This window comes from Psammomys obesus, unplaced genomic scaffold (genome assembly GCF_907164565.1).
Source record: "Psammomys obesus unplaced genomic scaffold, mPsaObe1.curated_primary_1811, whole genome shotgun sequence".
Classification (NCBI taxonomy): domain Eukaryota; kingdom Metazoa; phylum Chordata; class Mammalia; order Rodentia; family Muridae; genus Psammomys; species Psammomys obesus.
Window position 1 is genome coordinate 20245592 of NW_026596117.1, and position 25641 is coordinate 20271232.

General features: G+C 44.3%; 1 protein-coding gene across 6 annotated transcripts in view; it reads left to right on the plus strand.

Moving 5' to 3' along the window:
* Positions 1 to 25641, plus strand: part of Apbb2 (amyloid beta precursor protein binding family B member 2) — a 306075-nt gene that overhangs the window by 183914 nt on the left and 96520 nt on the right. For 4 of the 6 annotated variants that reach the window (XM_055629150.1, XM_055629154.1, XM_055629151.1 and 1 more), the window contains one exon: positions 24249 to 24457. In XM_055629150.1, coding sequence (XP_055485125.1) covers positions 24249 to 24457 — 209 coding nt within the window. The remainder of the gene's footprint in view (positions 1 to 24248; positions 24458 to 25641) is intronic. The other 2 variants (XM_055629153.1, XM_055629155.1) reach the window with 1 other exon arrangement.

Below are 25641 nucleotides of genomic sequence, written 5' to 3' on the forward strand. Positions count from 1 at the left end.
CACCTCAGAGGGCGAGGTTAGGCGTTTTTCATCTGTGAGATAGGGAGAAGGTTAGACAGAAGCTGGGCCTCACTGCACTGCAAACCATGTTGTTCTTTTGTTGTCTGTGGGCGCTCATCTCTGCCCCACAAATGGCACGGCCTTACTCACCAACTGTGACCACCCTCACCTCATAGGTTCATTGCCTGCCTAGTGGTCAGGGCCTCTGCTATCATGTACGCTAAGTGCGTGCGGCCGCTCTGTCATCCAGCGAGTCTTCTGCTTTTCAAAACCTTCTACAGTTATATTCTCCAGGACATCCCAAACTAATAAAATAACATTGGCTAATTTAATGTTGAAACAGAAGCGTGCCCCCTGGTGTCAGGTGAAGAACTAGCATCTTGGCTAATTTTCTTACTGAGTCTTACTAACTCATTTAGTTTTTATAGTAAAATTGTGCTTTTCACATAAGTACCATTTAAAATTGCTGTTGAATTGTTTCTATGAAAATGAATTTTTTATTCATTTTATTCATCATTGTTTTTTTTCCAGGTCTAACTAGTAATTTAGAATAAAAGCCTTAATTTTAGCAAATTTGTATAGATTGCTAACTCCATACAACTGAATTTTATAGAGCAAAGAAAGAATAATGGAGGTTATAATAGAAACAAAAATATTTTGAAAATTAGTTTATTATTAGTTTATATAAGTCTTACTATTGCTGAGAGTTTTCCTAATAATCTTGTCCTAAAGGCATGATCAAACTTCATTTTTAAGTCTTTGAGCTGGGTATGATGGCTCATACCTATGATCCCAGCACCCAGAAGGTGGAGCCAGAAGACTCAGGAATTCACGGTCTTTCTCAGATATGCAGCAACTTCAAGACCTGCCATCTCAAACAAGGGAACAAACCTCAAGAGCCCTAAATGCAGTCTTTTGAATAACTTACATTTCCTGGTTCGATTAAACAATGATGCATGCATTCATGAGAGTCCCCAGGCTCTGAACTGATCAAATCTTAACAAAGTAAAGACTCTGCTCCCTGGTCCGTAAAGAACAAGGCTTACTGAGGAGAAAGTGGTTTTTCTTGCTTTTTTTCACTTAGATTCCTTACCTGAAGATTATTCACACCCACAGGACCCCTCACCATCCTGGTTTCCCTTCTAGGCTAACTTAAAACTAAAGACTGTGTGAGACGGAGTATTTTGCACAGTGCACAGAAAGGTCAGGACTTACAAACATTAGAAGAGAAAGGCGTTTTTTTAAGTTATTATTTAACGGATACATAGAACGTAGAAGCTATACATATTTATGAAATACAAGGTAATACATGGAAATACTGCATCATGTTTAATTTTTTGCCTCAAAAAAAAATCAACATCTCTATATGGGGGAAAGCATTCAAAAATTTTTTTAAGCTTTCAGCAATCTGCCCTGGATTATCATTGTCTGTGGTCACTGTGGCATGCCAGGATGTCTCATTCCTCCCTAAGTGTAACTCAGGACTGTTGATCACCCTGTCTCACCCCATTTCTGAAAATATTTATCAGTAACAAATGGAGGACCTCAGCTTCAAGAAGCTGCAGTTCTACTGCAGGAATCTGACAGTAGTTAAACATATTTAGACACTATTAGTGCTGATTACTCTTCAACACAGAAAACCACTGTGGTGCGAAGACTCGGGAGAACTAGACCAATGGTTAGAAGCTGAAGGAAGGGCAGGAGGCCAACCAGAGGAGCTGCCTTCTCAGCTGTGCCCTGAAACACGTTTCACCTCAGGGCTAGAAGGGCCCCATCCCCTCATCACCCTTGGCCCTGCCTAAGAAGGTAGCAGGCACCTCCCCCTTGGCACCGTGGCCGCTGTCAGACATCCTGAAACCCAGGACCATCAAAAAGAGAACCAAGTTCAGCCAACACCAGTCAAACCAGTGTGTCAAAACTGTGTCTAATTGTTGGAAACCCAGAGGTATTGGCAAGAGGGTGTGCAGAGGCTTCAAGAAGCAGAACTTGGTAGGCATTGATCATAGGAAGGAGGAAACAAAAGCCCTACTGCCCCATGGCTCCTGTGACTTCCTGGCCCAGCATCAACGAACTGGAATCTCTGGGGAAGTGTAGCAAGCCTTAGGGAGCTAAGACCGCCCACGGTGTTTCTTCTAAGAATGACAGGGCTGTTTGGAAATAGTAAATGCAGCTGGCTATCAAAGCCATCATTCTCAGTACTGGGGTACTTGTGAGGGTCAAAAATAAAAGAGGGCCAAAGAACCTTGAGAGCCTTTTAGTCTCATCACTGTCATTTAGATATGTTTCTAATGTAGTGTCATAGGTGTCACAGATGGGATGTGGCACGTTAGAGGGAGGGGAGTGTGGAAGAAAGGATGGATGCTTAGGTAGAGGGATACTGGTAAAGGTGTAGCCCAGTTTTGGGTCAGCTAGGGAGGAAGGGCCTTAGTGCTGACCTCGAGAGCTCTGAGAACACGTCCATTAGCAGCGCTACAGACAAGCAGTTGTGGGAACAGTTGTTATTTGGAGTAATAGCCTTGAGTTTCTAGGAAGAGGTAAAATTAGCGTCGGGTACATTAGTAAGGCGGAGGGGTGAGCACTCAGCCGGCAGTGTTCAAGTCCTCCAGTGCTTAAGGCTGTTCTGGCCTCATGAGCATGTGAGTTTCCTGAAGGCAGCGATCCTGCTGTTGCACTCATATTATGTTATGCTCAGGAATGAGCTGGAGGTGCAGCCCAAAGTAATGGATTGCTCGGTGTCCTCAGATCATGCTAAGGAGATTTGCTTCTCCTGGGTTCATGGAGATACTGGATTTGGATGTGACTAAAACTGCACGTGTAGGCAAACCGCATGCAACCTTCCCAACACTCTGCCACCTGGTGGCTAGGCACTTTGTGGCTTTTAAGAGTCTGCTTACTATAATAAAGCCGCCAGCCTTTTCACAAATGCATGCCTTTCGTGTATTGATTTAAAGGTCTGTTGGAGCATACGTTTATCGTATCTGCTATGTGGTTGGACCCGGGCAAAATCCCAAAAATGTGTTATGGTAACTGTTTCTCCCTGTGTTCAAACCATTCTGAATATAAGTATCTCCAGATATAGCAATGACTGTTAGTGTTGGGTTGTTACAGTGTTGAATTATGTCCTCCAAAAAGTTCAGAATCCCCATGAATACCTATGAGTCTGACCTTATTGTGATATTGTAGATTTCATCAAGTTTATATAGAGGCTGTAGGTGAGCCCTAATCCAACATGACTCGTGTTCAGGGAGATGGCTCACTTGGTAAAGTACATGTTGCACGAACATGAGAACCCGAGTTCAGTCTCCACATAAATCGCCAGGCACTCAGCTCAAGCATGAGGAAGAAGGGAGAGGAGGATCCCTGAGCCTTCTTAGCCAGTTAATCTTGCCAAAATAGCCAGCTCCAAGTTCAGCAGGGAACCAGTCTCAAACATAATGGGGAAAGTGATTGAAGAAGGTAGCCACTGTTAGCCCCTGGCAGAGAGGGTACAGCCACATGAAGACAGAGGACAGTGGCTATGTAAGGACAAAGCAGGGCTGGAGTTGTGCCACCACCCATCAGAGCATGTCAGAGCCTGCCAGGAAGTGATAAGGCAAGGAAGAAATCTCTCTTAGAATTTTTGAAGCAAGCCTGACTCTACCAAGTCCTTTATTCTGGCTGTCTAACCCCTAGAGCTAAGGGACAGTAAATCTCTGTTATTTTAAACCGTTCAGTCTGTAGTGCTTTATTACAGCATGAAGGGCGCTGGGGCAAAATAACCACTCTGGAGGGGTGATGAGCTGTGTTTAAAGAGGATCTTTAGTAAAAGAAAAAGTTACTAGTTTAAGGAGAAGTTAGGGGTAAAGGCAAGATGGAAAAGAACCCCAAGGAGTAGGTGAGCCTTAAGGGGTGGCAGTAGCAGGCTTCCAAGGACCAAGTAGCACAGAGGTCCTGGCACCCAGACAGAGCTGAACCTGCATGTATGGCTAGAGGAAGTCGTGGCCTGACCCTAGCCCAGCTGACCCACTCCCTGGCTGAGTGATCCTGGGAGTTGGTGTTCTGACCTCTTCTTCCTTCCCATTCTGTGGATTTGTGGAGTCTCACATGGCCCAGTGACATGGGACCTGGTTTAACCTTCTGGGACACAGGGCAGAGTGGACACAGAGCAGGGTAGGAGTGAACAGATCTGGAAGGGGCCTGGAGACTAGCCTTGATGTTAAGGGAAGGGGCATGTGTCATTCAGATCTGCTTAGAAGATGGAAGAATTGATTTCTAAGTTGGTTTCATAAAGTACTAGTTCTCAGCCAGTACGTGTGGTTTAGGATACGAGCCTCCTGTCTAAGACTCAGGGCTGTGGAAGTCATTTTACAAATTATCTTTAAGTACCCGCTGTAATGCTGGGTCCAAGACATGCCCTGGGGTCTGAACACTAAATGAAGTTAAATTTGTCCTTGGGCTCATAGAACTTGCAGTCCAGTGGGCACCAACTGTGTTAGCCGCGGCTAAAATGCCCACCGGACTTGTGACTTCTCTTAGAATGCTCGGTGTGACTGCAGATTACTAAGTGGATGCCACCGTTTCCTCGCGGGCTGTGAGGTCCATGAGGCCAGCGTAAGGGTCTCACTGCTATGTTCCATCACCTCGACTGCTGCTTGGAGACTTGGAGATGTTCCTGAATGAAGTGAGTGAACTCACGCCCGATATTTGCTGTCTAAGAGCTTCTCAGAAACTGGAAGGGCTTCCGCTGTATAAAGTTGGAAATTTTAAATCTATTAGGGATTTGGTTTTTTGTTGTTGTTGTTGTTTTGTTTTGTTTTTTAAGGATTGTTTGAGTTAATCCTTTGCAAAGCAAGCATGCCTGAAGATAATGTGTTTAGGGAGCTGGAGTTTTGTTTAGAGCTCTTGTGGTTATAGAGCAGTGTTTCTCAGCCTTCCTAAGGCTGCGACCCTTTAATGCAGTTCCTCATGGTGTAGTGACCCCCAACCTTAAAATTATTTTTGATGTTGCCTCACAACTGTAATGTTGCTACGGTTATGAGTTGTGATGTAAATATCTGCTAGGCAGGGCCCAAAGGGATCACGACCCACAGGTTCAGAATCACTCTTTCGAGCCTGAAATTGAATGCTCTCTTTGTGTTTTGTTTTTCTCTGGTCACTGTTCTTATAAACTGACCCCTCTCCCTCCCCGACCCCAGCCCCACCTCCCCAAGAGATCTCCATTGAAGTGAAAACCCAACTCCAGGATGGTAGCACACACCTCTAATCCCAGCACTCTGGAGGCAAAGGCAGGTAGATCTCTGTGTTCCAGGCCAGCTAAAGCTATATAGTAAGAGCCTGTCTCTTTTTAAAAACAACAAACAAATAAACAAGGAACCTCAACTCTGAACATGAATGGCACGTTATATGTGGTGGCCTGGCCACATCTAAGGCAGTGTTCAGCTATAGACTAGGAATTTAGGGGAGTACGTGTGTGTGTGTGTGAGAGAGAGAGAGAGAGAGAGAGAGAGAGAGAGAGAGAGAGAGAGGGAGGGAGGGAGAGAGGGAGAGGTTTCTCTTCTCTTAGTAGCCCTGGCTGAGATTAAAGGTGTGCAGCAGCAACACCACCTGGTCCTATTTTTTTTTAAGACAGGGTCTACCCTGGAATTCAATATTCCTGCCTTAGTTTCCCCACTCCTGGGATTATATGTCCCTCCACACCTAAGAGCCTGCAGGTGCAGAGGGAATCACAGCACTGTAATGGATTTTCTTTGTGTACTCTAAGACATTTTGCCTGTATTAAGTTAGAGCTGTTAGACTCTTCAGTGGCTTTTCAAATGTCATTTACTAAGAAGCCGCTGCTCCTGTGAATGACCATATAAGGAAAACATTTTGAGGAAGACTATTGCAGAATCCAGGAGCAGTTGTATTTCTAGTGGGGAGACTGGAAGAGAATGGAACGCTGCTGAGTTCGCCACTTCCTCACTTCTGCATAAAGATGTCTAATGTATCCCTCAGAGACCTCACTCCAGTCTCTGTGTCCTTTATTCAGATAAGCAGAGGATTCACTCTCTGTGCTTGTCAGTGGTATAAAATGCCTTCTCAGCTCCAGAGTGGTGGAGGAAATTACTTGTAAAAAAAATTAATGAAGGAAATCAAAGAAACGTAGAGGTAGGTTTGTAGAGACAATGGAGTGATTATAAGTCTAAATTTTTGGAATAAAATCTCTCCTTCCCCCCAGACCTAGAGTCTTACTAGGTGCTAACATGCTAACGGCTCCCGTCGTTAGGTGTGGCTAGAGTTAGTCTGTAGACATCTACTGAGCAATGAGATGCTTCATAACTCCGATGGGTATAGCAATTATTATTCTCAGAACAAAACAACAACAACAAAAAACAAGCCAGAAGCCTGAGGTGAGGAGTATGTGTGAAGAAAATCCTTCTACCTCTGAGACATAAATGGTAAATAAATGGCACCGTGAGCTGTGAACCAGACAGCCTTCCAAAAGGCTGGGGGGTGGGGGAGGTCACAAATGTGCATCTGCTGTTCTTAAGGAAAAAAAAAAAAGCACCTCAGTGTCTGACAAGGCACAGTCCTTCATGTGTGCTGAGCTTATGTGACAGCTGGCCTGGGCTGAAAGTTTTCCCAGAACACGGGGCTTGCAGTGTTAGACTAGCTCAGACTCAAGTCCCACAACACCTGGTTGGTCACCCTAACTATAGCTCCACTTGTCCCAGTCTGTAAGCCTGCCTTCTGCTCACCAGGGGTGCCTCTAGTGAGTGTGGGAACCCCAGATGCTCCCCACTTTTAAATGCCTCCTAGGAAGAAGTCTGCTCTGAGTTGAGCCCACAGCATTGGGCTCAACTGTGGTCCCGTTGACAAGACATTGCTGAAAGAGGGTTGGACACAGAAAATTGTCTTCAGTCTTAAAAGGAACAAATATAGACGTGGCTGCTGGGGGTTGGGGCCAGAGACAGGCTGGTCTGTGGGCTTCACTGGCCAGCCAGCCTAGCCTACTTGGTTAGTTACAGGCCAGTGAGAGACACTGTCTCTAAATAAAATGAAGTGAAATGAGCCGTTTGTAAAAAAGCAGCGGAACCTGAGGAATGACATCACCATAGTTGTCCTGACCACCACATGCACAGGTACATGCACAGGCGTATCTGTACACCCGTGGACGCACGGACATGGGTGTGGACATATGCACAGACACACATATACACAGGACACACCCCTTCAGTTCATTTCTCTTAAATATTTTCGATTCAGAAAAGGTGGAAGGGCAAGAGGGATCAGTGTTAATTGAAAACTTAATTCACGGGAGAAACGAGAAAATCGATCCATTTCATAAACCTTTACCCAAATTCTCATCCATTTGTGGCTCCTATTTGTTGAGTTATTATTGGCTGTTACGTAGTCCCTAAATTCATTTATAAGGCTATTACAGTGATGTCCCACATAAAGGTAATTTGGGAGAGTTTGGCAGATAATGGACCACTTCAGGATGATGAATGTGGGTTCCCTCTTCTTTTCGTCTCCTTGGAATCAGGGGTACATTTCTAATGAGACTGTATCTTCTAGAAGGGGTAAAACAGAAGAGAAGTGGTCTGCCTGTGAAGTGGGCAGATGCAGAATAATAGCAGTCAGTGTAAAAGCAGGGACGAAGGTTCTGGAAACCCCTCACTAATTGTAGGACTGACCTGTGCAACCTAAACATGTATTATTCTTATTTGTAAAAAAAAAAAAAAAAAAAGAAATCCATCCTTAGTCTGGAACTCACAGGGATTTCAAAGATGTTTTATTGGGTAACCCCGGTTAAAGCACGTTCCCTTTCCATTTCAAAACTTGTCAGTATATTCTTTATTTAATCTGATTGAGCTTCATTTTTTCCCCTCTCTCTCTCTCTCTCTTTAAGGGCATGCTTGTTCCCAGAGATATAGCTGGAAGTCATGTTGTCATGGCAACGGTTACATGCTGGGAGGGAGGATTCTTTTAAATGGCCAGTAACTGGGCTTTTAATCTCCAGCATATAGACAGCTGAACAATATGGCGTTATGGAGTTTATAATCTTGGCTGTGTATTTTCACTTCTATCACTGATGCGCAACATTTCTGTGAGTGTTATGATGTGCCATTTGTATATAACACAACTCCGGCTCATCCATTAAGATGCATGGATTACCCTGCGCAGAACTCTAGCATTTTGTTGCCTGTATATTAAGTTCTAAATACATGAATGTGGTACATAAAGCCCTCCCAACACAAAAACAAACAAACAAATCTCCCATCCTCCCCGGCATCTGTTACAGAGCCACACACGTAGTCCTTGACTCTACTGTTTAAGAGCTGAGAGGAATATGTCCCTTAATAGAAACTATAATCCTAAATATAAAATGACCTGATGAATTTGTCTACACTGGGAGTGGGGAGCATGGCAAGAAGAGATTCTTTTCTTTGGTGGGGAGGTAGGGTCAATAATTAAGAAATGCTTGGGAAGTGACCCAGGTTTTAATTTTAGGGAGAAAGAATGCTTTCAGCCCATAGTACAGACAAAAGCTTGAGAAGCAGAAATGTGGCATTACCTAAAACTAATTAGTATCAAGGTAACCCTAGGTTAGAAGTGGCCTGAAGATGACAGAAGAAGAAAGGTTGGGGGGGGGTCGGGACGACGACGGTGGTAAAGAGAGAATTGAATGCCATGTTAAATGTGAATCAGTTCGTTCTATACAGAAAATAAGAGGCAAAGCTTGGAGAAATGGGTGTTGTCTGAGAAGTGTCTTAAGCAAGAGTACAGAGAGGAGGAGGAACAAGGTCAAAATAACCAGTTGCTTTCTGCCCATAGCAACCATCACCATGTGTGTAATGGCTGATGCCTTCTTCAGAAGTATTCTTGCAGTGTGCATCATTGTTCTTAGAGAGTGGATAAATTTTACGTAAAGGATATCTCCCCCATATTTCTGTGTAATTTCTATCCATATAGCGTATGTACATTGAATGCATGGTTTTAACTTACATGCCCTGACTCCCGCACAATGTATTTTTCCTTTGTATAACTGATGGGCTCCTCTGGGTTCAATTTTATAGGAGCACAAACAGTCATTGTTGGAATACCCTATCAATATCCTCTATAGAAATGAATATATGCACAAGTGTGTGGCATATATACTTGAGACTGCTTAGTCCCCACATATCATTAGGGGATATATATGTTACAGATAATAATATATATGTTATAATATATTAACATATATATAATATACGTTTTTCTTTGGAGATGAAAATAAGGTGTATTTTGATTCACAGAGATATAATTGCATATCCTTTTTCTTTTCCAGTGAAAATAAATAGTACTGTTGTTGGTGAATTAGATTGTCCTGATAGATGAGTGACTCAGATTACAGTTTTTTTTCTTTTTTTTAATGGTATCTTAGTCAGAGTTGCTATTGCTGTGAAGAGAGAGATACCATGCCTGCAGCAACTTTTATAAAGAAAACTATTTAATTGGGGCTGGCCTAAGTTTTAGGGAGTTAGTCCATTATAGTCATGGCGGGAAGCAAGGTGGCACATGGGCAGACATGGTGCTGGAGACGGAGCCAAGAGTTCTACGTCTGGATCCATAGGTACCAGGAAGAAAGAGTGAGCCACTGGGTCTGGCTTGAGCTTCTGAAACCTCAAAGGCCATCACCAGGGACACACTTCTTCTAGTAAGGTCACGCCTACTCCAACAAGTTCACACTCCTAATCCTTTCAATAATGCTACTCCCTGTGAGCCTATGGGGGCCATTTTTATTCAAGCTATCACATAGGGGTGGCTTACCAACTTACCAGTTCTTATCTATGTATTCCTCCACAGACCCAAAAGCCACAAGAGAGAGGTAAAGCCTTCACAGATGGCCTGGTGAAACCTGAGCCAAGTACAAGTAGATATGGTCTTTATCTACAGTGAGAACGTCTGTTGTTCTCAGTCATCAGCAAAGTAGGATGTATTTTTTTAAAATGAATTAGTCATTGAGGGAGAAAGGGGAGGAAGGTGTTAAAAGGTAATCGATCTATATATATATAAAAAAGACTGACACTACAGATAAACTCTAGCTTTTAAAAGTGGCTTATGCTGTTAGTTTTCTACAAAGAGAATTAACAATAAAATTGTATTTTCTCAATCCTTTTGTGTTCCTGACCACATGGTTGGGGCCTTCAAACTGTCCTATCTTCTAAAGGAAAGGCTGTAAGTGCTCTCTATTCATTTATCAAAGCTCTGCTGTAACACAGCAAGACGCACGGTTTGTTTCTCTGAGGAAGGAAGCACACAGCTGTAGAGGACAAAGTTTTTCACATCACCAGATGCTTGGCCCCCACTGATGCTGCCCTGTTTTGTTTGCCACAGGAAAGGCTCTGAAAGAGCACCTGCTTCACTTGCTTCCAAAGAATGTCACTTAGTCCCCACCTCTGAGACAGAGGACAGTTTTGTGTAACAAGCCAACTTCTCTCAAAAGCTTTCCCTTTATAGGAATGTCTTTCCTAGAGGAAAGTAATTGGGAAGAACAGTTAAGTGGGAGATGGATGCTTAGAACATACAGAATCCAAGGGCACATAAGCCATTAGTTATAAATGGATGCTCGCCACCATATATCTAGCAAGGAAAAAAAAAAAAAACTGGAGCAAATTCAGGACAAAACCTTGTATAAATAAATCAGTTTTTACATGTGAAAGGATGGGATTCTAAGATGAGGAGGAAGAAAAGAGCCCACAATTATTCCTGTAGTGTAATAAATTTAGAATCTCTCCCAAAGACCCTGCAGATCAGAAATCTCTTAACGCCTGCCTTAAGAACTTTTTTTTTTTCCTGGTAGAAATATAATTTGAGCATATTGGCTGGAATCTGAAGCCTAGTGGGTTCACTAGTACATCTGTGGGAGGATAGAAAATAGCAAGCAGGGATTCTGGTTCCTTTTGGACATCATGGACAAATAGGACTCAGACTCAGCAGGCACAGGAAATGCTCCTCCGAAGAAGCCAATTTCCCAGTTTCCTTTCTTCTCTTCTTGGCCCTTCAGGATCCTCCCCTTTTCCCCAGTGCTCTTGCTCATGTAGATGTTATTTTGACGTCCCCTGGAATTTCCAAAAGCGAAGTGTGAAAAGAAGGGGACCTTCGCAAGCCGTGTCTGCGGATCTTCAGAAAGTTTACATTGCACCCCTTCAATGTGTGAGTCAGGCTTGAAGCAGGGCAAATGTGATCTTTTCCTCAAGGGGTTTAGAACTGTTTTTAACTTTTTCCTGTTAGGGATTTGCAGTTCTAAGCCCTAACTAGCTCCATGACCTAGTCTATACAGAAAGACAGTTCTTATAAACTTGGACCATAAATTTGTTGTGTGAGAGTTTTGAGAGTAATCATTCCAGTTTTGTCCCTTCCTGGAATTTTTGGCTCAGTTGCCTAACATTGTATTGTACTATATTTTATTTTGAGTTTTAAAAACTGACACTTTCTGCAGGTGCACCCCTGGCAGATGGGATCTGCGAATCCTTCTGCCTCTTTTCTGCCAGCAGCCCAGCATCTCTGAGAGAATTTGGAGCTTTCAGAGTCACTCTTCCATTGCTAGAAAAGAAAGGCCAAGCTGTCGAGTTCCATCTTTTCCTGGAGAAACTTGACTTTTCTCTCTTGTCTTGAATTGTACATTCTCATGGAAGAGGTGCCTATTAAAGAATTAATATTATTGAATGAAATGGTTGGGTGGCTGTAGGCTTGGTTTTGGTTGAATCCTTTATTTATATACTTCGTAAGAGTTCTTAAGAAATTAGGATAACTGGTTGCCTATGCTTGGAATGTTTGGCAATGTTTGTGAGGTTAAAATGCTGAGACTGGGGGATTGTGGAGAATGAATGAGTGGTAACTTAGAACAGCTCAATGTTTTAGAACAAGTGCTCTGTAAGTTGGGATTGAAAAGACTATAATTTAGATGGCAGCAGATTTGGGTTAGCCTATGAAAGTACAAAGCAGTTCTCTTAGGAGCTGTTTCTTTCCTTGGTGAGAGGATTACTGTTCATTCTCCTACTCTTAGATGAGTGAGGATCTGCTGCTAATAACTTAAGGAACTTTCTATAATAGAAATGTGTTCCCCTTTCACATGGCAACTTAGCAGTAGCTTTGCTTCCCAAACAGTTCACAAACCATTTGTTCTTCTGTTCTCCTCCTCTACTGTCCTCAGGTATAATCCATTTTTATTGTTCAAAGCAACAGTGATGTTCCAGGAAGTAAGAAACATGTGCCTGCCAGATCCTTTTAAAGGCAAGCTCTTAGAAACTGACATGTAATCACTCAGCTTCACACCTCAAGAATGTTCCTTACCCAGGTAAACCTAGCTGCAAAGGAGGCTGAAAAATGCCGTGGTCATGTGACCAACCAAAGTTTATGTTGCTGTGGAAGAAGAGATTAAAGATGAAAATTTCAGTGTCTGCTGTGGGTTGCTTGTATTTTTTTTTAAGTTAAACTTAATTAACCCCATGTGTAATGTGATTATAAAATGAAACAGCCCAGATACAATGTACAGCCTTCACTGTCAGTTACTGCCTTTCTACAGCCGGCACTGTGTCCCATACACTAACTTCCATGTTGATTTGGTGTGGGGGAAAGTGATTCTTTTTTGATAAACTTCTTTCACTCTACCTAAGTAAGGCTTTGTGAAGTTTGTTTTTGAGGAAGAAATTAAAATTCTTATTGCCAGGCATGGTAGTATATGCCTTTAATCCCAGCACTCAAGAGGTAGGAGCAGGTGGAACTGTAGGAGTTCAAGTCCAGCCTGGTCTATATAGTGAATTCCAGGCCAGTCAAGGCTGCATAGTGAAAAATAAGTGGGGAAAAGGAAAGAAAAAGAAAAGAATTCATTACAAGTTTAAGCCTGGATTGAGCAACATCACAAAAGTCGCTTACATGAAATAAATAAATAAATAAACAAACAATTAAAAAAAAAATAAGGAAGTGTGGTTTGGGGAAAGGAGAGAGGCATGGGAGATTCAGTTTCTGCTCAAGTCTGTGGCTCTATTCTCTCATTATTTTATCAACTGAGTGCTTTCTGTATCTGACAGCTTAAATTCTTTTGAGGTAGGGAATATATATCTCAGAAAAGGGCAAGCTGTGGAGGCACCTGCCTTTAATTCCATTACTTGCCTATAATTCCAGTGTTCAGAAGGCAGAAACGGGCAGATTTCTGTGAACTCAAGGCCAGCCTTGTCTGTGAACTGAGTTTTAAGACAGCTAGGGTATCACATAGTGAAGATTGTTTTTTTTTTCTTTGGTTGGAATAAAAAACAAACAAACAAAACAGCGACTCAGAAAAGTTAAACCCTCACTTTGATCCCTGTGGGGAATTTTTTTTTTTTTTAAGACAGAGTTTCTCTGTGTAGCCTTGGATGTCCTGGACTCAGTTTGTAGACCAGGCCGGCCTTGAACTCCCAGAACTCTACCTGCCTTTGCCTCCCCGAGTGCTGGGATTACAAGTGTGCGCCACCACAATCTCTGTGTGCTTTTAAACCTTCGTCTCAGAAAAGTTTATGTGTGTGCGCGCACACGCACACGCTCCTTGCCAGCCACACACTAAAACCCAGTTTTTGAATCAAATGTTAAAGGTTTTCCATTAGACCTGTGGCAGCCTGAACAATTTACTTTGGGGCCACTGGGTTCTTGAACAGGCATGCATTATTTATCTTTGAAATTCACTGAGTACATAGAGTGGGTCTCACCCTGAAGTAGTCCTAACTGGAGAACTGTCTTCCTCACTTGAGCAAGTTCCTTATCATTGCTGAAGTATGTTTCTCTACTTAGAAAATAGGAATGATATTTGCTCCACCTTTGTGCCGAGTTTTGTGGGATCAGATGAGGTGGGGTTAGGAATAGCTCTTAGAAGATGTTGTTGTGCCGCTGGAGAGCAGGTGACTGATTCCTCGTACGTCAGAAGCACAATGGATGCATTTTAATTTTTGAGAGTGCAATGCTATCATGTCCCCACATGTAGGTTTTGACTTTAAAGACCATGCCACCTATGGCAACTTACTCTGTTAATGTACCGATGGAAGGCAGTATTATCAAATGTTGCTTCCATTTCCAAGATTCTCAGGAGTCATCATTTATTCTAATATTTAGCATAGGTCAAATCCTGGTATGCTACACGTTATAGTAATAATAGCTTCGGGCTTGGTCAAGGCATCCCTTGGAATAGCCAATGTCTTGTCATCATTGCTGTTATATACCAGCCTCAGAACTACAACCCTGAGAGAAGACCTTGCCAGAATAATAGAAAAGAAAATTGACTCCATTTAACATAACCTTCAAATCTGTCTGCCTTGAAAGAATGTGGTGCTGGTAGGCAAACAGGCTCCTGCATGGTGTGAAATGAGAAAATTACTCTAAGGATAGGCTGGCAGAGGAGGTAGGAGCTGGCCACCGTCTCTGAATGGAATTTGAAGTTGGCTTTTGCTCGATTTCTGCAGTCCAGGCTCTTCCTTGCACCCCATGTTTAGGTCTAGGCACTAAATACCTGAACTTGAAAACAAAGAACTGAATGCCTGCCTGGCTTGCTGGCCTCCTCCATATTCCTGCCTGGTGTTAATCAAGGTGCCCTGCTGTCAGTCACTAGGTGAGGGGGTACAGGGTAACAACTGGGAGAAAAATGTCATGTGACCTGCCTGGAGCTTTTATGTAAATATGGCTTAGTCCTTACCATCATATTACTGATTATAATACCGTGAAGTGCATTCTGCATCCATTATCGAGCCTAGACTTACAGATCCCAGAGGTTTGTTGGCGCCAATGTGGTTTTCTCTTAACACTTCTCAAAAGTAAAACAATTCCTCCTCACTGGTTTAAAGTTTATATTTTAAGGGTTTGGGGGAAGGAGGCTCTTTAAGCTCTAGGCTTCTCAACAGTGGCGGTAGACTATGCTTTAGTACACTGTTTTGTGTTCGAGAAATAGAAATCACGTTTTTAGCTTCTAATTCTCAGTGTTTAGTCTGCTTCACTATGATCAAAATAATCTAGCAGGGAAAAGTTCAGGCTTGCGGTTTCGGAGGGAGCTCGGTCCCTCATGGCGGGGAAGGCAGGGCAGATGGATTCCTGCCCAGGTGGGAGGGCCAGCTGACAGCGTCCACAGCCCAGGAAGCCAGGAAGCAGAGAAGACCCCGGGATAGCTGGAACCACTGAAGATTCCTTCCCCCCCCTCCTTTCCCGCTAACCAGGCCCCACCTCCTGGAGGCCAAAGAGCCTGCAGAATTGCACCCCAGGCTAAAACATGAGCTGTAGAGGCCATTGCAGATCCAAACCTGAGCACAGGTCATCAGATAACTTCATTTTCCGCCCCCTTCTGTGACTAGCAGGAAAATCTATGTGTATTGTATCGTGTGTTTGGGGATTTAGAATTAGACTTTTTGATGATGGGTGTATGTTTCTCAGTCAGTTCACTAATGAATGTGTGTATGGGTTTGGTTGGATAAGTGAGTATTCACAAAAGTAATTATTCCTCTAGATAACTGTTAGCTCTTACATTTCATGCTCCTTTAAGTCTTGAAGTTTGGGAAGCCCCGCTGTGTGTTGCTTTGGTTTCGGTTAACAACCCGAGACGAGAAAGGACCACTTCTTTTCTGTCTTGCACCAGCATCAGGCCACTTTCTGTTCTCTCAGACTCCCTCAGGAGCAGGAGATAGGAAGGAAGCATCCTCAGTGTGAGAGCGTCTTAGGGATGAGGCAAACGCGCTGTCTCATCCACTTCATTTCGGCTTCACTGAGGACTTAGCTGCGTGGCGTAAACAGCCATCCATGGGTTAAAGAAGCATGGTGTGGGGGTGGTGAGGTAGTTGAGGGCTTGCCTAGCATGAATGAAGCCCGGGCTCCATCTCTAACACCGACAGCACCCCCGGCCCACACCCCCCCAAAAAAAGAAAGACGAAATAAAGAAAAGAAAGGAACCAAGAGAAAGGGAAAAATTCCCAAGCCAGGTGGTTCTCAGATGATTTATCATATCTAAACGTTCATGATACTAGATGGATGATGTTATCTAGTTATCTTGATTTAAAGGAAAATTGCCTTTTTAATTGAAAAAAGAAAAACAGCAAAGCTTGTCCATGGTAGCCTTTCAAAAGGAGCACACTGATTGGAATAGTCCCTCAACTTCAATGGGAAGACCATCAACTATAAATATCTCCCTATTGCAGGCATTTGAAAGCTCATCCTAGTAAATGTTTGACGGAAAATATGCCGAAACGTAAGGGACATAAAGACTTCCCAAATTGCTAAGGGTTTTATTGTAACTTACAGTACCATGGGTTCAGTTGGGTTCAGGGTAGTTTCCCTAGGGCTGTGGTGGATTAACTGTGTCTTATAAGTTGGTATCAAGAAATGTAAGAGGCTTGAAACCATTTAGAGGACCTTTCCTTTTTCATTAGTGGCTGTTGGGTCAGCAGGATTCTGGAGAGGCAAAGCTCTTAGACACTGTTGAGACTCACTCCCTGTTGTGGCCAGTATTTGTCGGTCCCTTTGACGAAGGAAGGCTTCACACCAAATTCTAAGCAGCTGACCATTGGCTGCTTGGAAGCTCCCAGTCGATAATTACCAGCTAGCCTCAGACTCTAGCTGTTGTCTTCAAATGTTGGTGATGGCTGCTATAGGAAATAAAGGGCTTTATTGGCTCACTGCTAACAGTGAGGATCTGGGTCCAAAAACACAAACGAGAACTAGGCTTGGGGAGAGAAATCAGACAGGCCACTGTGCAGCCTGAAAACACCTGAAGGGATGTGAGGAGTGCTGGCCTTACCTAGTAGAGGCCTTGGGTTGAATTCCCAGCACTGCTATAAACTGGGGTTTCTGGTGCACAGACCTGTAACCCCAGTAGCCTAGAAGGGGCAGCAAGAGGATCTAGAGTTCCATGTCATCCTCTGTCTTAGCCAGCTCTTGGCCATCCTGGCCAGCATGAGACCCTGTCTGAAAACAACAAGAAACAACTTTAAAGCCACGTTAAAAATTTTGTAGTTTGGACGGGAGTATCTGGCTTAGCCGGGAATAACTTAAAAGAGAAAAGAGCAGTGGCTAAAACCAAGACCTTGGAAAATAGAAAGTTTTTCTTTTCTAGGAATGGGAGTATCGAATAAGTTGTTTTTCTGATCTTTGAAAATATAAACCGTGACCTTTGGATTTTTCCTTGCCATAAAGAGTGTAGCTGGTATGGTCTTTATTGTGAATGTCTTACCTCAGAGAGTGACTTTTCTGTTATGGTGGCATAGCTGGGTTTTGGGTTTGTTTTGTTTTGTTTGTTTGTTTTTTAGTCACCTACCCTTTGCACTTGCTCTTCCATCTGCAAAGACAGTGGCCCCTTCCAGTTTAAGAAGAATTTGCTTCCATGGGGATAGAAAATTCTGTTTAGAGAACTCACCCAGTGCCCCAGCATGGTGGACCCTTTTTCTCAGCTTGTATCTTACTCACTGCTGTGTCCTCCTTTCCCTTCTGGAAGTTACTAGGAAGCCTTTGATACTAAATAATGAATGCAAGTCTGTCATCTAAGGAAGTCAGGACAGGAACTTGCAGGAGATCTGCAGAGGCTGAACGGAGGATGCTGCTTGGTGGCTTGCTCAGCCTGCTTTCTCATAGCACCCAGGACCACTTGACCGGGGTGGCAGCAACTGCAGTGAGCTGGCCCTCCCACATCAATCATGAATCAAGAAAATGCCCCACAGGCTTGCCCACAGGCCAGTCTGATAGGGGATTTTCTCACTAGAGGTTTCCTCTTTCCTAATGACTCTAGCTTGTGTCAAGTTGACATAAAACTAGCTAGCACAGCACTTTTGATAGTCAGGACTGCCCTTTCTGTTTTCCTAGGCCAGTGATTCTCAAAAGACTAGGATTGTGGGAAAACAGTGGGATTGTTAGAGATGCAAATTTGGGGGCTTCCTCCCACCCGAGCTAGAAACTCTGGACATAGCCTCAGGCCACGAGGATGCTTCTGGGGACTCTTGCCTTCTGTTACATGGGCAGACACTGTCTGTTGTAATCTTATCTGTGCCCTGCCCACGCATAGCCTGGCTCAGCCTAGACAGGAAATGCTTGTGGGATTCTTTCACCCATCTTCCCTCACCACCACATACCCGGGAGGCACTAGGCGCACAGTGGTAGCAAACGCCACTCTAAGACCTCAGGGAACAGGGCTGTGCTCAGCAGTGCGGATCTTGCTAAATATAGACGTCCAGCTCCCCCGTTCATGCCTCCTCTGCCCTGTCTGTAGGAGAGGGTGTTTCCAGCTGCTGTCCATGCTAATTCATTTTTCTTTGGTCCCTTCCTGGGTTCCTGAAAGAAAGTCCGGAAGAGGGTGATTACAGGCAAGTGTGCTCCTGGCCCTGCAGGTCCCTAGAGTTGTCCAGAGCCTAGAGGGGACAAGGTAGAGCCATGTGCTGGTGCCTGAGGTGGCTGGAATGGGTGGGTCCTTGCTGCTTATAAATGGGCTTCTTGTTTCCATGCCAAGGATATTACTTTTGGACCAAGAGGGACTTTGTGGGACTGTCAGCCTTGCTATTTTTACTCTCTGACTTCCCGTCCCTGTTTCCTGTAACTTAAAAAATAAGAAGAAGAAAGAAAGAAGAAGGCATGCAGGCAAGGGAGAGGACCACAGACTCATTCGGTGACTTTTCTACTCTTGTCCTGCCATGTCTCTTCTCAGCGTGTGACAGCCTTCAGTGAGCTTCCCATGATGACAAGAGCCCAGGAACTGGGAGAAAGCATCTTAGGTACAAGCTCCAGTGGGAGGGGAGGAAGGAAGGAAGAGAGGCATCCTAGACATGGGTTTTACTGCATGTCTGAAGGTGGGATTTCTTCTCTGCTTCCAGCAAGATGTGCCAGCTGGAATAGCCAGGCTGCTTTACCAGGGCTGGATTAGGGAGGCAGGCATTGCAAGAATATTCGTGTCCGTGGACCCAGAATGCTGGGTGATGGGGGCTCAAGGCCAGGCACCCATGGAGAATCTTGGTGTTCTCACTCAATTCTTGACCTTGGTCAGGTGGGCTCCTTGTCTCATCATCTCAACCCTGTGCCATTGTTTTCTTTTCTCCTTTCTGGCCCTTTTGTTTAATTACCCCACTTCCCCTTGCTGGTGTTTTTGTTTTGGTTTGTTTTTCAGGTCTCTGAAAATCGATCCTGTTCTGTATCAGAACATACTTTTATGGTTTAAATCCATCTTCTGTCCTCTGAAGCCTTAGAAAAATTCTACCTTCGGCTTAGCGTGGCCTTGGACATGCCCTAAGCCTGCAGTAAAGGGCACACAGTCCACACCCTGCCAGCCTCAGTGTCCTCTTTAATCTTCTTAGCATCTATAATACCACAGTAGCACAATGTCTGAAAAGGCCCAGATCTGCCCTTGCCTTCTAGATGGGTTTGCCTTGGGCATTAACTGCAAAGTCTAGTCATGTTTTATGCAACGGAGAGTGCAGAGCTTTTCACCAGTGAAGACTGCAGACCACAGAGGAAACCAAAACACGGACAAAGCAACTGTCTTCGTTTGGGGTTGATTTATGTCTGGGAGAAACTTAAAGTGTATAGCACATGTGTGTCCCATACCTTATGGGATGTGTTTGTTTTAAAAGTCGTGAAGTGATTTTTCTCATTGGCGGAGAGAGACAGACAGACAGACAGACATTTGAAAGACAAGAGAGTGTCTTGCTGAAGAAGGCCAGCAGGGCAGGTGAGAGGGTCGGCAGTTGTCTCAAGCTGTCCTCGCTGGAGTGAGCTGGAGTGATTTCTCCACTGAAAACTCACCAGGAGATTGTCATCATGTTAGTCTTATTATTAGAACTATGGTGGCCATCCAGCCTCATGATTTCTGTAGTGGGCGTTTTCCTTTGTACTGAAGTGGGGGGACCTCAGTGAGTCGAATGTCTTGCTGTGTTGCCGAAGGAAAGCATGGGAGCAATAGGCGGTGTGTGGTCGCAGGCAACTGCCCCTGTCCTGTGTCCTGCTGTTCTGAGTGTTGGCACGCGACCCAGTGAGGGAACTGCTGGTGTGACCTGTGCTTTACAGATAAGCATCTGACGTTTTTAAGAAGTTACCTGGTTTGTGTGGAGGCTGTTCAAACAGTGAATGGCTGAGCCAGGTAAGATGATCCCCCCGGGGAATTCCCACTCATGCCCAGCCCAGGCTGTGGAATGCCGCCGCTGGGCTCTCTGAATTGTCTTTATTCACCGGAGCCATCGAGAGTCTTGAATGAGCCCCTTGTTTTTTGTTTGGATCACCTTTATAGATTGTGAAAATATTCTGACTTGGCTAACTTCCTGTGTGTGTGTGTGTGTGTGTGTGTGTGTGTGTGTGTGTGTGTGTGTTTGACTCTGCCTTCCAGTGCTGAGGTTTCAGGAACACACTGTCATACCCACCTTCTATGTCCCTGCTTCGGATTTTGTGTAGTTGGCAAACACTTTACCAACTCTTTTTTTCACTTGTGAAAAATATACATTCAAGAATATCAATTATGCACACAGATTAGTAGGTAATTATAAAGAGAACATCCGTTGTCAACACCAGTGGAATTTTTTTTAGACTATGGAAGACCTGGGGTGTGTCTTTCTCCAATCAAAACCGGCCCCCAATCCCCCATCCTCCCAGCACACACACTTTCAGTTCTTTCTCAGCCTGGTTGTTTGGTTGTTTTTTTTTGTTTGTTTGTTTGGTTGTTTTTTTTTTAATGTGATAACTATGTGTTTGCATTTATGTCTAAACCATTTATGTCTGTCACTAAATAATTACTGGTTAAACTTTATGTGAACGGAATTGTGGTGAATATAGAGTCTTTTGTCTGCCTCCTTTTTCATCAGTGGCGTGTTGTGAACTTTGTATTGCTGTGTGCAGCTGTACTTGGCTCATTTTGTTATTTATTTATTCTGCTGTAATTTTCCCATTCTTCTATAAAAGGAGGTCTGAGTTGTTTTTTAGTTGGGGGCCATTTTGATGTTGCTACTGTGGTCTGAATACCTAACACACATGTGTGGGTTCACTAGGAGAGACACCAGCTGTGGAAGTGCTGGGCCATGATGTGGTGATAACTTCTTTATTAATTAATAATATTATTCTGTTTGCATGCTTATATTAAAATTCCCCTCCACTGTATACAAGCATATAAAAGGCATACATGTTCTTATTGTTTGACCCACCTGCCCTCGGGTGCAGTGCTTTTTAATGCTTGCTAAGTTGATGGCTGTGTGAGAATGTTGTGCTGAGACTTGAGATGTTAAACGTACCCCAGAGACTTCCCCTATATTCCGCCAGTCTCACTCTCTTACCTGTCTTTCACTGAGGCCGCCACAGTTGGTCTTGTGTCTCGTTCTGATAGTGGGCTGCAGACGGGATCCCCTGGTGCACTCTTTGCATTCTAATGCTGGCTCTAACACCCAAGATTACTGTAGCATGTGACGGACCCAAGAAAAAGCCTTTCTCTAATATTGATGTCTTTGAGGATATTCCTTCTGGAAACTAAGAACATTTCCTTGTGATCTCAATGCTCCCACAGGTCTGTCAAAGCGCGTGTGATTCCCAGTTTCTTTCATCCACAGATGTGGAACCTGCTGACATTGACGTAGATGACTGAAAGTATGTTTACCTATGAGGACAGTCGTACATGCTGTTGACAGAAATGGGCATTAACCCTGCATGAATGTTAGTGGTCTGTTGTGTTACACTGTACAGAATCGACTTCTTCAGAGTTCCTCTTTCATTAGATGCTAAGTTTACTGTTGGAAGACCTAATTCATTCCGTAATTTCTTCCTCCTTCATTCGTTCCTCCGTCCGTCCACTGTTGAGTACCTGTTTTGAGGATGTGGGAAAGAGGCTGATTGCTGGGACTGGCACAGTGTCTTCCTGCCTTCCTAGCACTTGGCCCTTATACCAGTTGGGGTGCTTCTGGACAGGGCGCTGGAACTGTGAGTACTAGAGCTTTGACTATCACCATTGTCAGCTATTTTTAGCAACAGAATAAGCCCCCTCCCACCCCCTTCAAGTGCTTTTCCAACACAATCTTGGCAGAAATTTAAAGTGCAAACCAGGTTAAAATATAGTGTGTTTGGTTCAATATAGAACAGCTCAGTTCTTGTCATCTAGAGCACAGGTCCCCTCACACACTCCAGGTAGCAACGTGGCTTAAAAGCCACCGACCTTGCACTCTGCCCTTGGTCTGACATGAATTCATATTCTGATGGTGTGCATGGCTGTTCCTCACTCTCAAGTATAAATTGCAGACCTCATTAACCACAGAGGTAGAACAGGCGTCCTTTCATTCCTTTCCCATTTTCACTCCAGACCTCTAATGAGACCCTCCAAGGGCACTCACGCACTCAAGAGTCCTCCAACCTAAGTCCTCGTATTTAACTTTCCCTGCCCCAGTTGAGATGCTAAAAACAAAGGGATATCAGAAATAACCCATTTACCTCCTAAAGGGGGGGGGGCCAGGAATGGGGAGTATAAAGCACATTTGGTTAGAGTTGTTTCTTCAGATTTTGTTAACTCGGAATTCTATAATCACGTTTTCATTTCCCCGTGGATAGAGGGCAACATCTCCACCATCGTTTGAAACTTGTGGCAGTCTTGCCTCTGGCCAGCTGAAATGGAAAGAGTGGGTGCTGGGGCACCAGCAGCACTGGGGACGCAATCTATGCCCGAGGGCTGGACCAGCCTCTTTGTACAGCTTCTCTCTTCCTTCTGCCCTCCAATAGTTTCAGTAATGTGTGCCCACGCTGTGCATTCATGTACAGAGCAAGGCCCACGTGTGTTCTCGCTAGAAACGCAATAAAGCATTCTGGCTTTCGGTTTCGGCTGTGTGGAATAGAACGGTGCTCAAGTCTAGAGCCCAGGTTGTCAGCCTACCCACACGGACACAGTTAGTTCTGTGGCTTCTCCATGAGCCGTCCATCTCTGAATTTCTCACTCTGCTTCTTTTCTCTTGTACTTTTTAATCCCTTTAATATTCAATCCAAGGGCAAAAAGTGCTGTTTGGGCTCTGTTTCCCTGACAGTCTAGGCACAGTTGGCCAGAACCATGGCCAGGAGATCCTGAGGAGAGGAAGCGGGAGTCGGGAACAGATGTGGGATGGAGAGCTCAGGTTCCAGTGAGTGCACAAGAAAACAGCCTTCTCAGAGACGGGCTTCAGTGAGACAGCTCATTTTATTGGGGGGAACAAAAGCTATTTAAATCTTTGAAGCAGGGGCTTTTGGGGTGAGTGTACATCATTGGCCAGGGGCCAGGATGCTGGAGATGCCTTATTTGCATAAGGAGGAATTCCAGGTGCTGCTGGACTCCATCTTATAAGGGAAGAGGAAGTTTAACCCGTCTGCCAGGCTGACCTTGTCAGGAGGGCAAGGGTGTGGGCACGGCGCTATAAGCACCAGGGCGGGCAGGCCCTGGGGTACAGAGTTGGGGGGAGTCCTACTCCTACTGATCTCAGAATGAGATATATCCCTCCCCCAACCCCACAAAAAAAGAAAGAAAAATTCAAGCAAATAATTACTCAGTTGACTGAGTAAATCCTTGGGTAGGTGAAGTGTGCCTGAAATTGCCCAGAGGGTAAACTTTATTTGGCACCCGCACTGCTTAAGAGATATTATTAGATTTGAATGTCTTTAGACCTTGCAGACACTTGTCCGTTTGCCACACGCTCCACCATTCTGTATGGCCTCTCACTCCCACCTTCTTTCATGTGTTTACATTACTGGCTCCATTTTAAAGCCAATCTGGTCCTTTGTTGAATTCCACAGCTATTTCTTTCAGTTTGCTTTTCCTAAAAGTGTGCAATACAGACTCCTAGAGTCCTGAAAAAAGACGCTGCTCCTCTGTGGGTGTCTAGATGCAGACACAGCACTCATCTATAGAAAGCGGTTACAAAAACAGTCTTATAGCCAGGAAGGATATGTGATGCCAACCAGCCAGGCTTCGTGATTGGCAGCAGGACCCGGGAGGCCCTGTGTGTAAACATGTGGAATTTGCCTGCATGGTTGGCTACGATTTATGGAGCGTTAGCTTGGGGTTCGTGGAGGTATGGGGTAACTTGAAAAGAGGTATTTATGCCCATCTTCACAGATGGCAACCACCCTTTCCAGCTCTCTGTCTCCTGTCTTACCCATTTCACCATGCTTTATTTGGTAGGGTCTTCTCAGTCCAATATAGATGTGATGTTTCTGCGTGTGGGGTTTACCTGGTTATTGGAAGCTTCTTATTTCTTTTTTTAAATAAAATATCTCTCTCTGTCTCTCTCTCTGTCTCTCTTTCCCTCTCTCTCTCTCTCATTTCCCAGCAGATATCTGGAGTGATCACTCATTTCAGACAGATCCGGATTTGCCGCCTGGCTGGAAAAGAATCAGTGACATCGCTGGGACCTATTACTGGCACATCCCAACAGGAACCACTCAGTGGGAACGGCCTGTCTCCATCCCGGGGGATCGCCACGGCTCTAGGAAAGGGTCACTCAGCTCTGTCACGCCATCTCCCACCCCAGAGAACGAGGTAAAGGGCAGTGTCTTCTTACATGCTTAGCATTGTAACTCAGTCTCCTTTTAGACTAGCAGGCTCTACCCCACACAGGCCATTGAGGTAGGCCTTTTGGTAGCCACGCATGTTGGATTTGAGAGCTCATTAATACTCCCTCTTAGAAATAGTGTTAATGTCTGTTGTTTAGGGCCGATTTCACTTTTAATGGATTCTGGTCTCTTGAAATATCATTCTAGGTACAAAAACAAAAGGACCTGATTAATGGGAAATGGCTAAGTTTCCCTAGGGCTCATGCACACAGTAATTTACTCTCCAGGTACCATTGCATGGTGCTGGATCCATGAAATATTTACGCATAGAAGAATGTCTCTTGGCCCGGAGTGTTATAGTTACCATGTATCTTATTAGCCTTGAGTTCATTTGCTACCATTGCAGAAGATGTTTTGCAGGAATAACCCTTGAGAGCACTTACATGCTTAAATTTCTATTTAAGGAGAATAAAAAAAAAAAGAGATGTGTTTATTTAGCAGAAGTGACATTATTTTTGAAATAATTAGTGGCATAAATTCCAGATATCCCCGAGGAAGAAATCAGGATGTTTAAATAAAGAATTGAGGCCTTAAAAAAATTTCATTGTGATATTCATTCATGTAACGATTCCTGCAGCAAATATTTGTCAGGTCTAGTAACAGCACACTCAAGAGAATTATCAATGGGAAAGGTCACAGCCAAGTGACAGCTTATTTATTTGTTTGTTTGTCTGTTTGTCATTTATATCAGTGGTTTATCTTGCAAGGTATATATTCTGTCCCTTTCTCCCCTCCCCCACTTTTTTCTGATGATAAATCCTTTGGTCTTTAAACGAGGCCATTTTCTTTTCGTTTGAGAAATGAGTGCATTTGAACTTTACCCCTGACTGGCCAAACTCTTCTGCATTAGCCAGTGTTATCACCCATCCTCTCCTTAAAAGTAGCCAGCATCTTGTTCCTGATGTTCTGATTAGCAAACTGTTCCCCCCTCCACTTCCTGCTTCAGAGGACTCCAGCATCTTGCCACCCCAGCCCCAGCCCCAGTTTCTTATCTTTAGAGAGCTGGGTTGGAGCTAGCTAATCCCCCCCCCCCTTCCTTCCAGATCGGAAGCAAGACTACGCGCTGGCCCCCGCCTCGCCCCGTCGCCCCCCCCACCCCCCCGCCCGCCC